General features: G+C 28.8%; 4 protein-coding genes and 1 long non-coding RNA gene across 5 annotated transcripts; 2 read left to right on the plus strand and 3 right to left on the minus strand.

Annotated features, from left to right (window-relative positions):
• The first annotated feature begins 425 nt into the window (after nucleotides 1-425).
• On the plus strand, nucleotides 426-2,614 carry LOC130675568 (esterase FE4-like). Its single transcript, XM_057481335.1, has 7 exons — nucleotides 426-629; nucleotides 705-993; nucleotides 1,074-1,459; nucleotides 1,532-1,700; nucleotides 1,768-2,079; nucleotides 2,147-2,279; nucleotides 2,345-2,614. The coding sequence occupies exons 1-7, from the start codon at nucleotides 441-443 to the stop codon at nucleotides 2,523-2,525; spliced, it is 1,659 nt and encodes a 552-aa protein (XP_057337318.1). The 5' UTR covers nucleotides 426-440; the 3' UTR covers nucleotides 2,526-2,614.
• A 2,924-nt stretch (nucleotides 2,615-5,538) lies between these two features.
• LOC130675570 (translation machinery-associated protein 16) lies at nucleotides 5,539-7,591 on the minus strand. Its single transcript, XM_057481337.1, has 5 exons — nucleotides 7,518-7,591; nucleotides 7,347-7,438; nucleotides 6,887-7,027; nucleotides 6,657-6,805; nucleotides 5,539-6,542 (listed from the first exon to the last, which is right to left on the minus strand). Exons 1-5 carry the CDS (start codon nucleotides 7,518-7,520, stop codon nucleotides 6,307-6,309), a joined length of 621 nt encoding a protein of 206 aa, XP_057337320.1. The 5' UTR covers nucleotides 7,521-7,591; the 3' UTR covers nucleotides 5,539-6,306.
• Nucleotides 7,592-10,000: 2,409 nt separating this feature from the next.
• Nucleotides 10,001-11,307, minus strand: LOC130675571 (uncharacterized). The gene is made up of 3 exons (XR_008991313.1): nucleotides 10,694-11,307; nucleotides 10,525-10,605; nucleotides 10,001-10,453 (listed from the first exon to the last, which is right to left on the minus strand). It is a non-coding gene; the product is annotated as an uncharacterized LOC130675571 (long non-coding RNA).
• Nucleotides 11,308-11,808: 501 nt separating this feature from the next.
• On the plus strand, nucleotides 11,809-14,578 carry LOC130675567 (serine/threonine-protein kinase rio1). The gene is made up of 3 exons (XM_057481334.1): nucleotides 11,809-12,040; nucleotides 12,133-13,642; nucleotides 14,443-14,578. The coding sequence occupies exons 1-3, from the start codon at nucleotides 11,985-11,987 to the stop codon at nucleotides 14,542-14,544; spliced, it is 1,668 nt and encodes a 555-aa protein (XP_057337317.1). The 5' UTR covers nucleotides 11,809-11,984; the 3' UTR covers nucleotides 14,545-14,578.
• A 33-nt stretch (nucleotides 14,579-14,611) lies between these two features.
• On the minus strand, nucleotides 14,612-17,062 carry LOC130675569 (ribokinase-like). The gene is made up of 7 exons (XM_057481336.1): nucleotides 16,769-17,062; nucleotides 16,561-16,693; nucleotides 15,651-15,777; nucleotides 15,286-15,447; nucleotides 15,124-15,215; nucleotides 14,858-15,046; nucleotides 14,612-14,788 (listed from the first exon to the last, which is right to left on the minus strand). Exons 1-7 carry the CDS (start codon nucleotides 16,816-16,818, stop codon nucleotides 14,612-14,614), a joined length of 930 nt encoding a protein of 309 aa, XP_057337319.1. The 5' UTR covers nucleotides 16,819-17,062.
• Nucleotides 17,063-17,835: the final 773 nt, after the last annotated feature.

The raw sequence follows: 17,835 nt of genomic DNA on the forward strand, positions 1-17,835 counted from the left end.
CATGAAAATAATGTTTGATTCAAATTAAAATTTTTATCTATACTGTTAAGGATAATAAAAACATATTCTATATCTTCTATATTATTTATTATTACTTATTTCAATAATAAACATGCAAACGTAAATTGAATAATGTTATATTGTATATGATATTTAATCTTATAGATATATAACAGTTTGTCGGTCAATTATTTCGTATGATCAACAAAATCTTTCAAAATAATAATGGCAAAATAGATGAGCAATCCTTTACAATAATATATATTTTTAGTTAAAAGAGATTTTCATTTTGCTTGTCATGCTACATTATTTACATGCATATCATTATACAATATCCTGTCCCCACTTAGTATTTTAACCATCTGAGTGTCTATAAAAATTATAAAAGCCTAAGCATTTTCTATAATTCCGATAAATCAGTAATTTTTTATTTTTTCATTATGTGGCTAATAAATCTGATTGTGTTTTGTGTTATATTTGAATTTTCTGCCCAAGAAGAAGTTCTTTTGAATATTCCTCAAGGAACATTGAAGGGTTTAAAATCTACAACGGTATATCATGGAATGCCCATGTATAGTTTTAAGGGTATACCGTATGCCAAACCCAATATTGGACCTAATAAATTCCAAGTATGTATTTTTTTTTAATATTGCATAAAAATTCCAAAACTTTTGAATGATAAATGAAAATAACTCGATTTCAAGATTTCACAGCCAGCAGATGGCTGGAATGAAGTAAGAGATGCTACAAGTCATGGTGCAACTTGTGTTTTTTATTGTATGGTTCGTCGAGAGCTAGTTGGTGATGATGATTGTCTTTTTATAAACGTTTATACACCGGATTTAAATAAAGATGCTAAACGAGCAGTAATGGTATGGTTTCATCCCGGTGGTTTTAATAGTGGATCTGGTAATGATGATCTTTATGGGCCCGATTTTTTAATTGAAAAAGATGTTATACTTGTTACGATGAACTTTCGTTTAGGCGCTGTTGGTAAATAATTAAATTACTTTTTTAAATCAGACTGTAATTTTAAAATACATCTCAATTAATTATTCAATATTCCTATATAGGATTTCTTAATACTCTCGATGATAATGCACCTGGAAATGCCGGTTTGAAAGACCAGGTACTAGCTCTGAAGTGGGTAAGAGATAACATCGTTAACTTTGGTGGTTGTCCTGATAGAGTGACTATATTCGGTACAAGTTCTGGTGGTGCCTCGGTCCAGTATCATATAATATCTCCTATGTCACAAGGTTTATTCAAACGTGCAATTATGCAAAGTGGCTCAGCAGTTAACCCTTGGGCTTTTTCTTATACTCCAAAAGAAAATGTCATGCAACTTGCTGATAAATTTGGAATCAAAGCTGCTTCTACAGCAGAATTGGTGCAAAAATTAGCGGAAATTCCGACAAAAGAATTAGCAATAGCTTCTAATCAACTTGCCCAAGACAAAGTACGAAAAATACTTAAATATTTATGGTTATCATATTACGATAATGAAATTAAAAAATACAATTTATTTCAGAATTTTTTTAGTGGTGATATGCATGTTTTCGTACCATCAGTTGAAGCTAATCATGGACAAAACAAATTTTTACCAGCTGATCCATGGGAATTATTGAAATCTGGAAAAATTGCTGATGTTCCTTCAATAACTGGCCTTACTGCTGATGAAGCAGGCCTTTTCACACCCAGTAATTTATTATTTATTTAATTGAATATACTTGATTTATAAGTTATAAATATTAAAAATTATTCTAGTGGTGCTACCAGTTGCTGATGATTTCGCCAATCATTTCGATCTATTTATACCTAAAGATCTAAATATTACTGATCCAACTAAAAGACAAGTGATTGGTGATTCCATTAAAAAGTTTTACTTCACTGGAAAACCTATCGATAGTGAAGCTGCGATGGAACTCACTAATTTGTTGTCTGATGTATACTTCATTTGTGGTTCTGCACTAAGTGGAAAAATTATGAGTTCAAGAAACTCGGCACCTATTTATGAATATTTTTTTACCTTTCGATCACCTTTTGGAATGATGAAAACATTTTTCGAAATACAAGATGGTAAGATTTCATAAACTTTATAATAAACACTTGATAAAATTATTCATTCGATATAAACATTTTTTAGGAGCTATGCATGGTGATGAAATGACGTATGAATTTTATTCAAATGCCCTTAAACATAAGCCACAACCTGAGTCTGCAGAAGAACAAAAAACAAATGAAATTCTTGAAATGTGGACAAGTTTCGCTAAAGAAGGGTAAGGACAAATAGTTTGAGTAATTTTAAATAAATCATAAATTTGAATGTTTTTCTTTTTCTTAGGAATCCTTCAATCACTATGGACGTAGCAAAAGTTCAATGGGAACCTATGGGTGCCGATGGGAACTACTTGAATATCGGTAATGATCTTACGATGAAAAAATCAATTCTGAAAGAACGTATTGATTTCTGGGCTGACATTTACAAAAACGTTTTAGGCGATTATGCTAAACTTTTCAATTGAATTTGTGTCTTACATATTCATATTAATTTTCAATATATGTTTGTAAATACAATAAAAAAAAATTAATCGAACTAATAAAAGTATAAATGGCCTCCGCATATTTAACTCCTCGCAAGTTTTAATTTGATCTAATATTTCTATTTTAGTAGAAAAGTTGCCTTAAGGGGGACCACTATAGTGTGATCGCCTGACAAAACGATGATTTTTGGGAATTTTTTTAAAGAAAACTACTGCATTGAATGTTTTAATGTTTTAAAGATATATTCGTAGATATATAATAAATACAAGATAAAATTTTTGGACCAAAAATTCAAAATTCCGCGAGTTATTCACAATCTCTCAACGCAAAAAAAAAGTACCCCCACTGCCGTGATAGCAACCTTGACAGTGCATGAAATTAAAAAAACCAAAAAGTTGATTAAACTAGAAGGTACACAGAAAAAAAGGATTTCTTAGCGCAAAAAATTTTTACTTGACCCAAGAAATTTTTCTGTATTATAAAGTGAAAGCAAAATTTTTCTTGGGGTAAGAAAAAATTATTTCGGAACAAGAAAAAAATTTTTTAGGCGAGAAAAAAATTCTTGAGCCAAGAAAAATTTTTGTCTTCAATTCATAATACAAAATATTTCTTGCGCCAAGAAATTATTTTTTTCTGTGTATTTCCCGTACCAAGACCTTCGGGCTAAGAAAAAAATTTTAATTTAACGAAATGGCGAAGTTTTTAAAAAAAATTTCAAATTTTGCGCGAAAACTTGATGATTTGTGGCCTCCCAAAATTACATTTTTTATTCAATCGAAAAACTTGAGGTTCATGATACGTAGAAACATATATAAAAGAAACTGCAATTCAAATTGAATCGATCGGATGATTTGTTTTCGAGTTATGGATGCAACAATTTTGAAAAATGTATTTTCGAAAACTGATAAGCGGCAGCTCTTCAGATGACTGTAACTCAGAACAACTATTTGATATGAACTTGAAATTTGAGTATGTTATTTTTAAAGGTATAGACTATTGAAATATGCAAAAAAAAATTGGTTTTTCAATATCTCACTCTAGTGGTCCCCGTTAAGAAACAAATCTAGCAATAAAACTCTCTATACAAATTTAATTATATTTCAACTTTGAATGGCTATGAATATTTTCCTACTGACTTATTTTGTCTATGATATAAAATAAAAATATTTTTTTTGAATATTTGAAATGTTGAACACTAAAAATAAAAAAGTATATGTTTTTATTAATACTATGGGTATACATATAATTACAACTTGATGTCATTAGAGACATATCTGGCTCTTGCACTTTCTAACCCACGTATAATCATCCACGACGATTTTCCTTCAAATACATCTATAGACATCAACTTTTACGATTTCACACGACTCTTTATAACTTACACTGATCCATGCACCGGTTCTACGAAAATTTTTACTTAACTCGTGGGCGATCTCATTTTTTCTTTTTTTTTTCTTTCATTTTATAATGATTAGAATACTACTTTAATAAAATCAGATACAAAGTTAATGCTTTGACCCATAAATAATTAAAGAAGGTTATTTTGTTGTTTTAATTTAAATAACAGAAGAAAAAGAAAGGAAATTAATAAATTTTATGACGCAAGAAGGCGTAACCGTAATACTCGAGCGCTTCCGGTTTTTCCCACTCAACGCGTTCAAATGCTTTCTTTATACTGTAGCTCATAACTACCGGTCACATCGTGCGCGCATTTATGAAAATTTACATTTTCACGCTCGATATTTCATGATGTTCAATATAATGCAATATAATAAGCTGCTACTTTCTTCCATCAAAAAGTTTTTTTTTTTAAACTTTCGTGTTCTCCCGCCGTATTCAACCATCAAAATCGCATAACATCCATAAATATAATATCCATGAACATGAAAGTTATCATAAAAACATCATAGACCAGTAGTTTCAGCATATATTTTATTTACTTACTGATTGTTGATAGCTTTCTTCTATCACAGTTATTTTATGTCTAACACCTTGACAAGTGAGCAATCCAATAAACAAGTAATCATCATTTAAAAAGATATAAAATTCGCCAAATCACCACCACAATACTATTATCTCAATGCGCGAAACAGCTTCCAACTCAATAATATCCCATATTTTATACCAGCAAGCTAAGCTATGTCTACCACAGACCCATAGCATCATCGTGAATTACAGAAAACCGCAAGGTTATATAGCAAAAGAGATTCCCCCATAGGCAAAGGTAATTGCAATCGTGCAAGACTATACCAACTGGTCCATCATAGCTATACACCTGATGATGTACTTATGGCACGCGACGTTTAAAGCTCCGTATACGATAGTTTTCGTTTCTTCGTATAAAATTTAATATTTTATTTATATAATTAGCAACGTTAATATAAAGCTAGACGTAATACTCATGACTTCCGAGCAAATAGTTGCTCGAACTTTTGCCCTCTTCACGTTTTTATTGTCTCGCGACAATGCGTGAGTACTGTAACAACCTAACATGCTCACGCAAGACAAATTATTACGGTTAAGGTATATAATAACTATATAATAAAATCCCACGCGACATAGACTTTTTTTTTTAAATTATAAAACGGAATACGACAGTAAGGTGAGATATTGTATTTGTTTTGTATCCATTATATAAAAAAATTTTGATCCCTCGACTATATATTCTAGCAAGATATAAGTTGAATTACGGTCAATTTAAAATAAGTATATGTATATATACATATGTATTTTTTTCTCTTTTTCTTTCTTTCTCACTCAGCATCGCTAACTTTCACTATTCGATATCCTCCCCTCCGGCTCTCACTCCTTATTCTCATATACATGTACCATTTATCGTGTTCTCCTGGGGCACAGAGAAATTCTTACACGACCTATACGTCATCGATAGGTCGTTACTGGCATTAGTGCGCCCTAGATTAACAGTAAGACTATTTTAACACTTGTTAATGCGATTATCGCGTTTTATTATTGTTTATCCTTTCTTGATAATATATTTATAACATTTTTATTAATAATTTTCTATTAAAGCTTTTTATTATTTTAATTACTTACATAGATGTACTAATCACTAAAATAAACTGTGAAAAGATATAAGAAAAGAAAAAATAATAAGAAATAAAAGACATATAAAAAAAATAATAATTAAAGTTGAACAAAATTCAGTAATAAGTATTGTAAATATTTCGATAGGAACCAGAATGTCGAAAAAATTATACTTATTACCAGCACGACACTGAGGAATCTTAAAAAAAATTTTAATGTATATATTTATTATACAATAAACTTAAGGCTGAGGCAAGGTAAAAACCTCATTGCTGTATAAACGTGAAAGGGAAAACCTTAGTATATGGGAACTCTTGTATAAAGTCATGATTTGGGGATTTGGGTCAGTGGAACGTACGGGTTACATTTAGCCCCCGGCTTCTTCATCTCCCACCGCAAAATCTCTTCGTCTTCAATGAGAGCCGTATAGTAACTACTTGTGATCATTTGCCGACAGGTATTTCAAATTTCTTCTCAGATATATCATGAGTTTCACTTGAGGACCCAACGACCTGTTCTATCTTCCTTCTTATATTCGTCAATCTTCTCTTCATATTAAAAAATAACCATGTCGTTAGGCCACGTTTATCCATTTAATTATTTAATTTTCTCCTGTAATCAAACTTTTTTTTTGTCGTAAAATAATTTTTTTTTCCCTAATTACGGATACACAAATACGTTATTATGTTTTTGATATAATTATTTTTTAAAAAATATTTAATCAATATCCATTTCTGTTTTTTCTTTAACATCATTTTTAATTTTATTATTTTCTTTGTCCTTTTGAATCGGTAATTTTTCATCAACAGGTGCATTAGTCATTAAAATTTTTTTGTATTGCTCGACATGTCGTCTGCCAAATCGCCGAAATACAAAATTTGGAAGGTAACGCACGTCTCCGTCCCACTTGCGCAACATTTCGCACTGAGTTGAATTCAGGATATTGGGTATTTCTGTAAGTGAAATTAAATTTTATTCAATCAAATTAAAATAATAGTAATAATTTCATAAATTTATAGAAAAAAAATTTTGTGAAACTTTTTTATTTTTTATAAATGATAATTTACCTATTCCACAACCGTCATATTCATCTGAATCTCTTTCTTTACTCATTCGTAAAATATCTTTACGACTTGCATTGCTTCGATTCTTCTTATTACGAACTTTATTCTTATCTGCTATTCCTTTAAGTTCTTCGTCATGTCTTGCAATATATCTACAATTAAATATATCAATTACTTAATGAATAGAATTCATCAGTTTGTTGATTTAATATTTTAATTAAAATTTGACGTACTTTTCAAGTAATTCACCTGTTAATTCAGATGTATATGGACATATTTGAGGCTTCATGTGTTCTTTTAACCACAACATTTTTTCTCTAATTAAATTTTGTTTCATTAAACCTGTTTGTTTTGATTGTTCTCTCTTCTCTATTCTTTAAATAATTAAAAACAAAACAAAGTTAATTTATGATACTGAAGTTAGCCGACGTCTAATAATTTTCGAATTTTTTTAAAAACGTTAAATTATAAAAAAAAAAATATTAAAAAATTTGCACCTGTAGATTTTTTAATTTTCTACATGCGCATATTTTTAATTTTTTTTTTTTTTCGTAATTGATTTGTTGAAAAAAAATTCGAAAATTGTTGATTGCCTGCTAACTTCAGGATCATGTTAATTTATCTTAGTAATAAGAATTATTAAATATAATAAAAAAAAATAAATAATAAATAATGATTCAAAATAAAACAAACTTTTTGCTTTTTTTAACAATAGCTGTTACTTTTCTACTGTTTGGATGAAGCATTTTCTTTTGCTTTGATATTCCTTTTTTTAAAACAACCGACTAAAACAATAAATTTATATTTCAAATTTGATATAAACCAATTCAATAATTGTAAATTATTAATAATCTAATTTCTTACCATTCTGATAAATGCGTAATAACGATTTCGTATAGAAAAAAAATTTATAAATAACCTCAATAAAGCTGCTCCAACTGATTGACAAAAGATAAAAATATATAAATGATAGATGAGCAATATCTTTTCTTTATGATTATGTTACATGAATTAATTTTATTATTAAAAATGACAATGACAATGTCTTAAAAATATTTAAATAGATTTTTGGAGCACGTGGAATTCACACAATGTACGAGTAGAACAGAATAAAATCTTATGTTCAAAAACAGGAGTCTAGTGTCATCTCGTGGTAAAAATTGAATACTTTAATGCCGATAAGTAGAATTTAAAGTCAATTATAGTGGTCCCAGTATGGAGGGTAGAGGTTGTACACTCGTTGTCATTAATGCCTGGCCCCCTGCATGGCTAAGATTCTATAGCCTGGGGGACCAGGCATTAATGACAACGAGTGTACATAAGGAGCACTCTCTCATATGGGGCTTCACTTTCCAAAGTGTTCACGATAAGCTGGAAAATTATAGTTCTGAAACCAACTACAAAGGCGCTGATGAGCACGAATGGTTAGATGTGAACGTGGCGATTATTGATGAAGTGAAGTATGCCAAATGGAAATAGTAGAGTACAGAAGTAGTTGTACTGAATAGAGTAGTTGATAAAAGTAATGTAAATGAATATTCAATTGATAACATAGTCAAGTGAGAATTTTAAATATTTTTAAGAACAATTTAAATTAATTTTTTTTGCGTTTGAGGTAGTGCATTACTCTCAACATGTCAATTTAAGTCTTAAATTATATATAAAAAATAGACTGATTCAAAAAAATCAACTATTTTTTTTATCAAGGACACAGACTCAGAAGTTTCAATAGGGTAAAAGAAGTCACCAGTTAAAATTGGAGCCCTTAGCATTAATATTAAGTACTCGCTGATTGTGATTTTTTATTTCCCATTTGAATAACATGGGAAAAAAATTTTTTAAGTTCGTAATTGTATACCTCGATAATGGCTTATTATACAAATAAGCCCAGGATATATTTTACTAGAAAATTTAATGTTCAATGAAAAAGGACTCATGATTTTTTGATAAATCCATCTGTTTAAAAGTTATTTGAGATTGAAGTCAAATTTATAGTAAATATCAAGATCTTTTTACTCTTCCATCGAAACTATCAGACTTATCACAAAATGTTAAAAAATCTTTTTTGTAGACAATTTTATTTCCTACAAATTATCTCAAATGAAATTTTTTGAAATTCCGCATTGTTTTCTAGTTATTATCATTTCAATATCAAGATCTTCCAATTGATCCGAATACTATATTTTTTTAAAGATCTTGATATTAAAATGGTAATAACTATAAAACAATGCGGAATTTAAAAAAATTTTATCTGAGATAATTTGTAGGAAATAAAATTGTCTACAAAAAAGATTTTTTAACATTTTGTGATAAGTCTGATAGTTTCGCTGCTCTGTTGAAATGAATCAGTGGAAAGTGCTGCAAATCAGTGCATATTCACTAGGGTGTTTAAAAAAAAAAAAAACAATTTTTTTTTATGGTATCCAAAAATTGAAAGTATAACAAAAAATAAAAATTTTGGTACCATTCCGAGCTCTTAATAATGATATTAAGGTTTGTCTCAATCTATTTTTCTATTTTCCATTTAAATAACACGGGAAAAAATTTTTTTTTTTTTAGAATTTTCCAGCTCATAAACCAATCAACGGATTTTAATGCACAACAAATGTTTTTGTATTAAATTGAACGCTCTACAAAAAAAACGTCTTATCATTTTTTGATAAATCCCACTGTTCAAAAGTTATTTAAGCTTCAAGTCAAATTTATAGTAAATTTTGAGATCATTTCAGTTTCTGGCGAAACTATCAGTCTTATTACAAAATGTCATAGAAACTTTTTTGTAGATAATTTTATTCATTACAAATTATTAAGAATAAAGTTTTTCGAAATTCAGCGTTGTTTTCAAGTTATTTTCATTTTAATGTCAAGCTCTTAAAATTAATCAGAAATCTATTTTTTTAAGAGCACTCAATTCAATAAACCGGGTTATAATTAGGACCCGTTATCGACCGTGGACAAATCCAATTTTAGAAATAATTAAATAGTCATTGGAATCTATTTTACCCTGTTACAATTTCGTACACAAACCCAGATAGCACACCTGATCGAAAGTTAACGTCAAGTTAGAAGAAAAACTTTGCGTAAATCTATTGCCGGAATCGGACACTAAGTTGCGTGTAAGAGTTGATGTTAAAGAGTTAACACAAACTTCAGAGAAACTTTCGTTTATGTCACAAGCCAAAAAAAATTTTCGGTTACTTACCAAAAAACCGTACATCGGTAATGTAGACTGGTAAAAAAATTCCCTATCTTACCAACCACAAAAAAGTAGGCGGTAGATGGCGATACTGTTAAAACGAGACTCCAAGATGTAAATTTATCAAATATTTTTAAATTATATAAAAAAATTATAATTTTAAATTTTCTTTTATTGATAAATTAGAGCACATTAACCAACTTACAGTACGTCAATTACTTATGGTTTTCAAACCTACACAACGATAATAAACAATAAATAACTAGTGATATTATAAAAAGAAAACGATACAATTAAGTTTCATGATAAACAATAAGAAATAAAAATTATTATCACTCAGTGACAGATGAATCAATCACAGGCTGATCAGCACTTTTGGAATATAAATGAACATTTTTTAAAGTAATTCTTTTGCCTTTCTTCTTCCCGTTTTTCTTTTCACTTCTCGACTGACTTCCATTTTCTTTACCGTCTTGATCCACCGTTTCTTCACCCGAGCTATCTGCACTTTTATTTACTCGAGCACACGCTGCCGTAAGTGCTTTTCAAAAATTTATTACGTAAACAGCCAAGGAATAATTTGAGTAACTCTTAAGCATCACAGCTAAAAATAAAAAAAGATTAACTAATAAAACTATAGGGATATTAATATTACTTAAGATAAAAAAATACTACCTCGATGGAGGAAAATCACAGGTCTTCACGTCGACGTATGATCATACAATATGTAATGATTATGTTGACAATTGTATGATACTAAAAAAATAAAATATTATACTTTTGATATATGTATACTCAATTTTTCATATTGTCATAATTACTAAGAAAATAATTGAATACTTACTTACGATTACATTAAATTGTTGTTTGTTGATAGTTCATTGTTTTTTCTACTCTTTTTGCTACATAGCGATTAATTTACATGCATGTCATAAATTAACATAATTTTTTGAATCAATCAACTACAACCCTGATGAGCACATTATAAAAATTACTATTTATAAATAATCAATTCTTGGATTTAAAAATAATAAATTTTTTAATTTATTAATTTAATAATAAATTAATTTTAATTATGTACAAATCTACATAGAACAAATTTCAAAACACAATGTATATTTTTTTGTTTTTTAAATAATTTATTGCAAATTTTGAACTTTACAGTATTTCAGCTGCAGTTTTTTTTAGGTTAGTAGCAAATGTCAACTTGACGTTATTTTTATAAAATACCTTATGTCTTAAATAATGAGTAAAAATACATGTAACTTCACTTTAACAGTTGCTATTCAAAGTATAGAAAATAAAATAATGCCAACTTCTAACAATAATTCATCCGCAACTTCACATTTGTAGTTACAATACAACTTTTCCACCTAAACTTATGGTTGAATTCCGGCAATAGATTCACGTTAACTTTAAGAGCGAATTGAGCGCAGTTTGCGGATAACAGTACAAATGAAATAGTTAACGCAAAGTTTAACTTGACTTGATGTTAACTGTTGAAGTACAACTAGTTATACTACAACTCTGGCTATCTGGGTTGCGGCAGTAGATTGTCGACAAGTTGCGGGCAACTTGGCTATCAGGGACTTTTTTAATTTTCTTCGTTATCGACTTTCCGAATAGTCTTATCTATGAATTACTTCATTATCGACAGTCTTTTTTATCTGTGGATTATTGAGTAAAGATGTCTTTGAATATAGAGGACTTTGAGTAAACATAATATAGATGAGATGTTTACAAAAATTTAGTGGAGTACAGTTGTCATTGAATATAGTTGTCACTGAGTATAGATGTCGTCTTTGTGCTTGAGTAAAGAAATTTTGAGTATAGATGAGTATTCGCCAGAGAACTCGGAAATCTCCCCCACTACCGAATATTTATAAACTGCACATGCGCAAAGAAAAGTGGGAAAATATTTAGCACAGAACATCCAGAGTGGGAGTGAAAACCGACGACACCCGAAGTTCAATCATTTGTTGGGATAACAATATAATTTTACAAAAACGTGGTTTTGTGATTATTGTCAGACTTCCCCAAGCATTTCGAGTGTTACATATTAAATTTCAACAATAATATATATTCGCATGTATATTTAATTTATTGTAATTGATTAATAATTTAATTTTTAAGAAATGGATACTGAAATTGTTGAAGGACAGTTTAGTGATGCTGAAGAGGACACGATAATGTAAGTTGTTATATTTTAAAACGAATCGTTTTCGTTATGTCTTATGATGCAATCGAACAATAAATAATAATTTTCAATGTATTTTTCTTTAGGTTGGATAATACAAATGGAAAACCATTTAATGTGACTGCTAATATATCAAAATTAGACATCACAGAAGAAGATCTAGAAACGTTCGATGAAGCTGACGATATAAACGATGATGATTGGGATGTTGATTATGATGAGGATGGTCAAAAAGGTCAAATAAAGAATTCAAATCAAAGTAGAAATAGTCAAGGAGTTTCAAATAAAATAACAAGCTATCAGCCAATAGATAAACTACTTCGTCGGTACGCAAATAAAATAAATGTTGAAAAATATGAAGGACTATCATTGCCACATGGTGCAGCAAATGTTCTCAATGAAACAAATAAAAAAATAGATAATCAACGTATCAGAAATAAGGATAAACATGATCGTGCTACAGTTGAACAAGTTTTAGATCCCAGAACTCGGTTGATTTTATTTAAAATGTTGAATCATGGGTTTATAAATTTAATTGATGGTTGTATTTCTACGGGAAAAGAAGCTAATGTTTATTGGGGTCAATCAAAAACAGGCATTGAATTAGCTATTAAAATTTACAAAACGTCTATTCTTCAATTTAAAGATCGAGATAAATATGTTACTGGTGAATTTAGATTTCGTCATGGATATTGTCGTCGAAATCCACGAAAAATGGTACAAATGTGGGCAGAAAAAGAATTTAGAAATTTAACAAGATTAATTAAAAATGGAATATCAGCACCAAATCCTATTTATTTACGTGGCAATGTACTTCTCATGGACTTTATTGGAACTGATCGTTGGCCAGCACCAAAACTTAAAGATGCTGTATTAAAATCATCAAAACCAAGAAAACTTTATAGAGAATGCATTGAAATGATGTGGCGAATGTACAATAAATCTCGACTTGTTCATGCTGATTTAAGTGAATATAATTTATTATATTTCAATGATTCAATTGTTGTAATTGATGTTTCTCAAGCAGTTGAACACGATCATCCTATGGCTTTTGAATTTTTAAGAAAAGATATTGCAAACATCACAGAATTCTTCCGAAAAAGTGACGTAGCTGTGATGACTGTTCAACAATTATTTGAATTTATAACTGATCTTACAGTTACTGAAGATAACATGGATGATTATTTAGACGCCGTAGCCGAAAGCGTTTTAAATAATCAAGAATTTATTGATCCTACAAAAATTATTGAGGATGAAGTTTTTAAACAAGCTTATATTCCCCAAAATCTTAACCAAGTCGTTGATATTGAACGTGATATTGATCTTGCGAAATCCGGAAAAAATGATTTAATTTATAAGACATTAGTTGGATTGAAATCCGATCTTCAAACTGCCAAAATTCCAAAAATTCTTGAGGATAAAAATAAAAATGAAGAATCAAGTAATGATGAAATTCCTGATTGTAACGAAGAATCAGATAATTCAGAAGAAACTTCTGATGATGAAAGTTCTAATGATGAAGATGAAAATGATGATAATGCTGATGCGAATGATGAATTTAAAAGACGAAAAGATGAAACACCTGAAGAAAAAAAGGTAAAGTACAGTTTGCTATTTTAAGGTAGTAATCTGGTAACTCAGATTGAAAAAATCGAAAATGTTTTTTTTGCTTAATTCGAAAGTACAATATATTAAGAATATACCCTGAAAATTTCAAATAGGAACGGAGTTACAACGAGTTTTCGAGAGTGCCTCATAGTTGCGCGCCGAAGATTACTGAGACTTTAAACGCGTTTAACTAGGAACAACGTTTTTACGGTCGGCCCGGGTCCTACCTTTTTTCTGTTCCACCTATTGGTCTGAAACTAAAACTGGTTATTCTACACACTTGTAGTTTTCATCGGCATTAGGATTTATTTTTTTCACCCCTAACTTTCCGTTTACAACCCTTTTTATGAGAAAAAAAAATGACTTGTTTTTTTCAAAGTCCACCATTTTGTTATTTTTCAATAAAATTTCATAATTCTAGTACCTGCGAGAATTACATGTCTATAGATTAAGACTAATCAAGAATTTTTAATCCCGGATGTTTTCAAGAGTCAATATCACCGGGGCCACCCACGTGCTTTTTTTTTGAGGCCTCAACTTCAAGCGATAATATCAATAAATTATTTAAATTCCTAAAAAAAATTTTTTTTGTTACTCTAAGATGTAAATAAAAATATACTAAAAATGCAAAACTTTTCGTTTGTTCCTTCTGAAAAAAAGGTCACTAAAAAAAAGCATGAAAAACGGCGCGAGTTACCAGACTACTACCTTAAGAATACTAAATATTAATAAAATATTTAAGACTTTAATTATTAAAGTAATATTTTATTTCTTAATTTTTATTCTAGGCTCGAAAGAAGAAAGTAAAAGACATGCAAGCAGAAAAGCGAAAAGTTAAAGTAAAAAAACATGTGAAGAAAAGGAAAGAACGTTTGGCGAAAAAAAAATGAATTATAATAACAATCTGCAATTATATGAATGTATATATTATCATTTAATATAAATTACAAACTTATTCTATAAAAATAATTCTTTCGACAGTTCATCTTTTATTGGAAAACTAGGCTGAGTACCAGCTTTCGTAACACTTTTTTTAGCAACTTGACAAGCTCGCTCAATTTGGTTTTTTAATGTTAATTTCGGATGATAGGCAATAAAATATGCTAAGGCACCTAAAAATGCGTCTCCAGCCCCCTAATAATTTAAAGTATAATTTTTTATATTGAAAATTTAAAAAAATAAAAACAAAAAATTTAAACTCACTGTTGTATCAACAGGTTTAACTTTTTCAACAGGAACATGTATCATTTTTGGATCATTACGAGATGCAAAAACAGCACCTCCAGCACCTAGAGTAATTATTACAGTATTGCAACCTAATTTAAATAATTTATCTAAAGCTTCTTGTGCATTATCCAGCGTCAGTGGCTCAATTCCTGTCATAATCTCGGTCTATTGAAAAAAAAGACCTCTTATTAAGTAGTTATTTTTAAAAATAATCAATAATCCTGATCATCATTAAATATTACCTCAATCTCATTTACACAAAATATATCACTAGTTTTTAAAACATTCAAGTCCGGATTAGCCACAGCTGGTGCTCCATTAACTATTGAAACTCCTGATGTAAGATTTAAATATATGAAATAATGATAGAAGAGTTTGTATATAATTTAAAAGTGAAGAAATACCACGGCCTTTATGAAGTTTTAAAGCATGAAGAGTAGTATCTAAAGAAGTTTCGAACTGAGTCAGGAGAACGGCAGCATTTTTAACAACACCTTCAGCTTCATCGACGTCTGCAGGACAAAGTAATGCATTTGCACCGAGAACTATTACAATACTATTCTCTCCTAAAAAATTAAAATAGATCATTAATTTCCGCGGTCTTTTTCCTTCGATTTTATTAAATTTTTTTGTCCCACGACTCGATTTTTTTTGCCAGCATTGAAATATTGATTAGAAGGAAAAAATATTTTTAATGAATAATATTATTACACATATGTGTTTTATTACGTATGATAACGTAATTACATATAAAAATTAAGTAAATTACCGTTATTAGCAACCATAATTTGAGCAACTCCACTACTGACATCCTTTCTTATTTTTAGAAAATTTGTATTGATATTAAATGATTTAAGTATCTGAAGATATTCTTCTCCAAAGATATCTGAACCCAGCTATTGGTAAAAAATATCATTATAATAATTAATAAAAGTTTATTAAGGTGGACCACTAATATAACCACCTGAAAAAGCGATGATTTTTGGGAATTTTTTTAAAGAAAACTATTGCATGAAATGTTTTAAGGATATATTTGTGGATATATAATGAATGCAAGATAAAATTTTTGGACCAAAAAATTCAAAATTTAGCGAGTGATCTACAATCTCTCAACGATAAAAAAAAATCCCCCCACTGCAGTAGTGATAGCGACCTTCACAGTGCATGAAATCAAAAACCCAAAAAGTTTATTAAACTAGGAGTATTTCCCGTACTATGACCCTCGGGCTAAGAAAAAAATTAAAATTTAACATAATATCGAAGTTTTTAAAAAAAAAATTAAAATTTTGCGCGAAAATTTGATGATTTTTGGCCTGCCAAAATTACATTTTTGATTCGATCGGAAAACTGGAGGTTCATGGTACGTAGAAACATATATAAATGAAACTGCAATTCAAATCGAATCGATCGGATGATTTGTTTTCAAGTTATAGATGCAGCAATTTTGAAAAATGCATTTTCGAAACCCGATAAGCGGCAGCTCTTCAGGTGGCTGTAACTCAGAACAACTATTTGATATGAACTTGAAATTCGAGTATGTTAGTTTTGAAGATATAGACCATCAAAATATACAAAAAAAAAAAAAAAAGAAATGAATTGATTTTTCAAAATTTCACACTAGTGGTCCCCCTTAAAATAGTAAATTGTTTTATGGATAAATATATATTAAAAGAATATACAGAAGCAATTAAAGTGGTCGAGGCTCCAAGTTTGGCAGCAGAAACACACTGATTAGCTCCTTTTCCTCCAACAGTTCTTTTGAACTCCATGCCGACCAAAGTTTCTCCAGGTTTAGGAAGACGTGGAACATAACTATAAAAAGTATATATAATTATTATTAAAATTTTTATTCGGATTATAATTTTTTTTAATAATTGTATCATTTACCTGGTAAAATCTATCATGCAAGATCCAACAACAACGATTCCTTCAGACATTTTAAATAATTTTGCTTTGAAAAAAAAGTTTAATGTATACCGTGTCTGAATTATTCAACACAACTGTCATCATCATATTTTTAAAATTCATTCAACTATAAATTATTATCTTATATAACAAAACAAGTACCCGCTTATCGTATTTATCTTGTTTAATTTAATAAAAACTATGATTTTTACAATACAAGTTAATCGTTAAGTACATTCTGCATTATCAATTATCATTATTATTGTTTTTTTTCTTTATCAAATAAACAAAAATTTTTATGAGTGTGAATATAGCAGAAATCAGACAAATTTTAAATTATAAATAAATAGAGTAAATAATTAATAAAATAAAATTTTTAAAAAATGCACATTTAAAAAATTTTGAAATTAATAAGTGTAATTTTTATAAATATAATTCTTATAATTATTTACTCTATTTATTTATAATTTTAAATTTTTCTGATGTTTGCTACATTCACACTCATTAATTTTACGATACTGAAGTTAGCATGATCTTGAAGTTAGCAGACAATTGAAAATTTTTAGGTTTTTTTTTAACAATTAAATTTGAAGAAAAAAAAAAAATTTTAAATATGCAAAAGTAGGAAACTTAAAAAACTATAGGTGCAATTTTTTTAAATATTTTTTTTTATAACTTACCGTCTAAAAATAAGTCCGAAAATTATTAGACGTCGGCTAACTTCAGTATCATAAGTTAGCCGACGTTTAATAATTTTTTGATCTTTTAAAAAATGATAAATTATAAAAAAAAAAATATTTGAAAAAACTGCACCTATGGTTTTTTAAATTTTCTACTTGTGCATAGTTTTTTTTTTTTTTTTTTTATTTTTTTTTTTGTAACTGATTTGTTTAAAAAAAAATCCGAAAATTGTCAATTGTCTGCTAACTTCAGGATCATATAAATTTTTCCTGTGCTGGACAATACGGCATACAAAACTAGCGAAGTCTTAAGATAATTAAGTAAACTAAATTTGTTTTATTTAAAATAAAAATATCAATTTTACCAAC

The sequence above is a fragment of the Microplitis mediator genome, chromosome 10 (assembly GCF_029852145.1).
Source record: "Microplitis mediator isolate UGA2020A chromosome 10, iyMicMedi2.1, whole genome shotgun sequence".
In the NCBI taxonomy this organism is placed as follows: domain Eukaryota; kingdom Metazoa; phylum Arthropoda; class Insecta; order Hymenoptera; family Braconidae; genus Microplitis; species Microplitis mediator.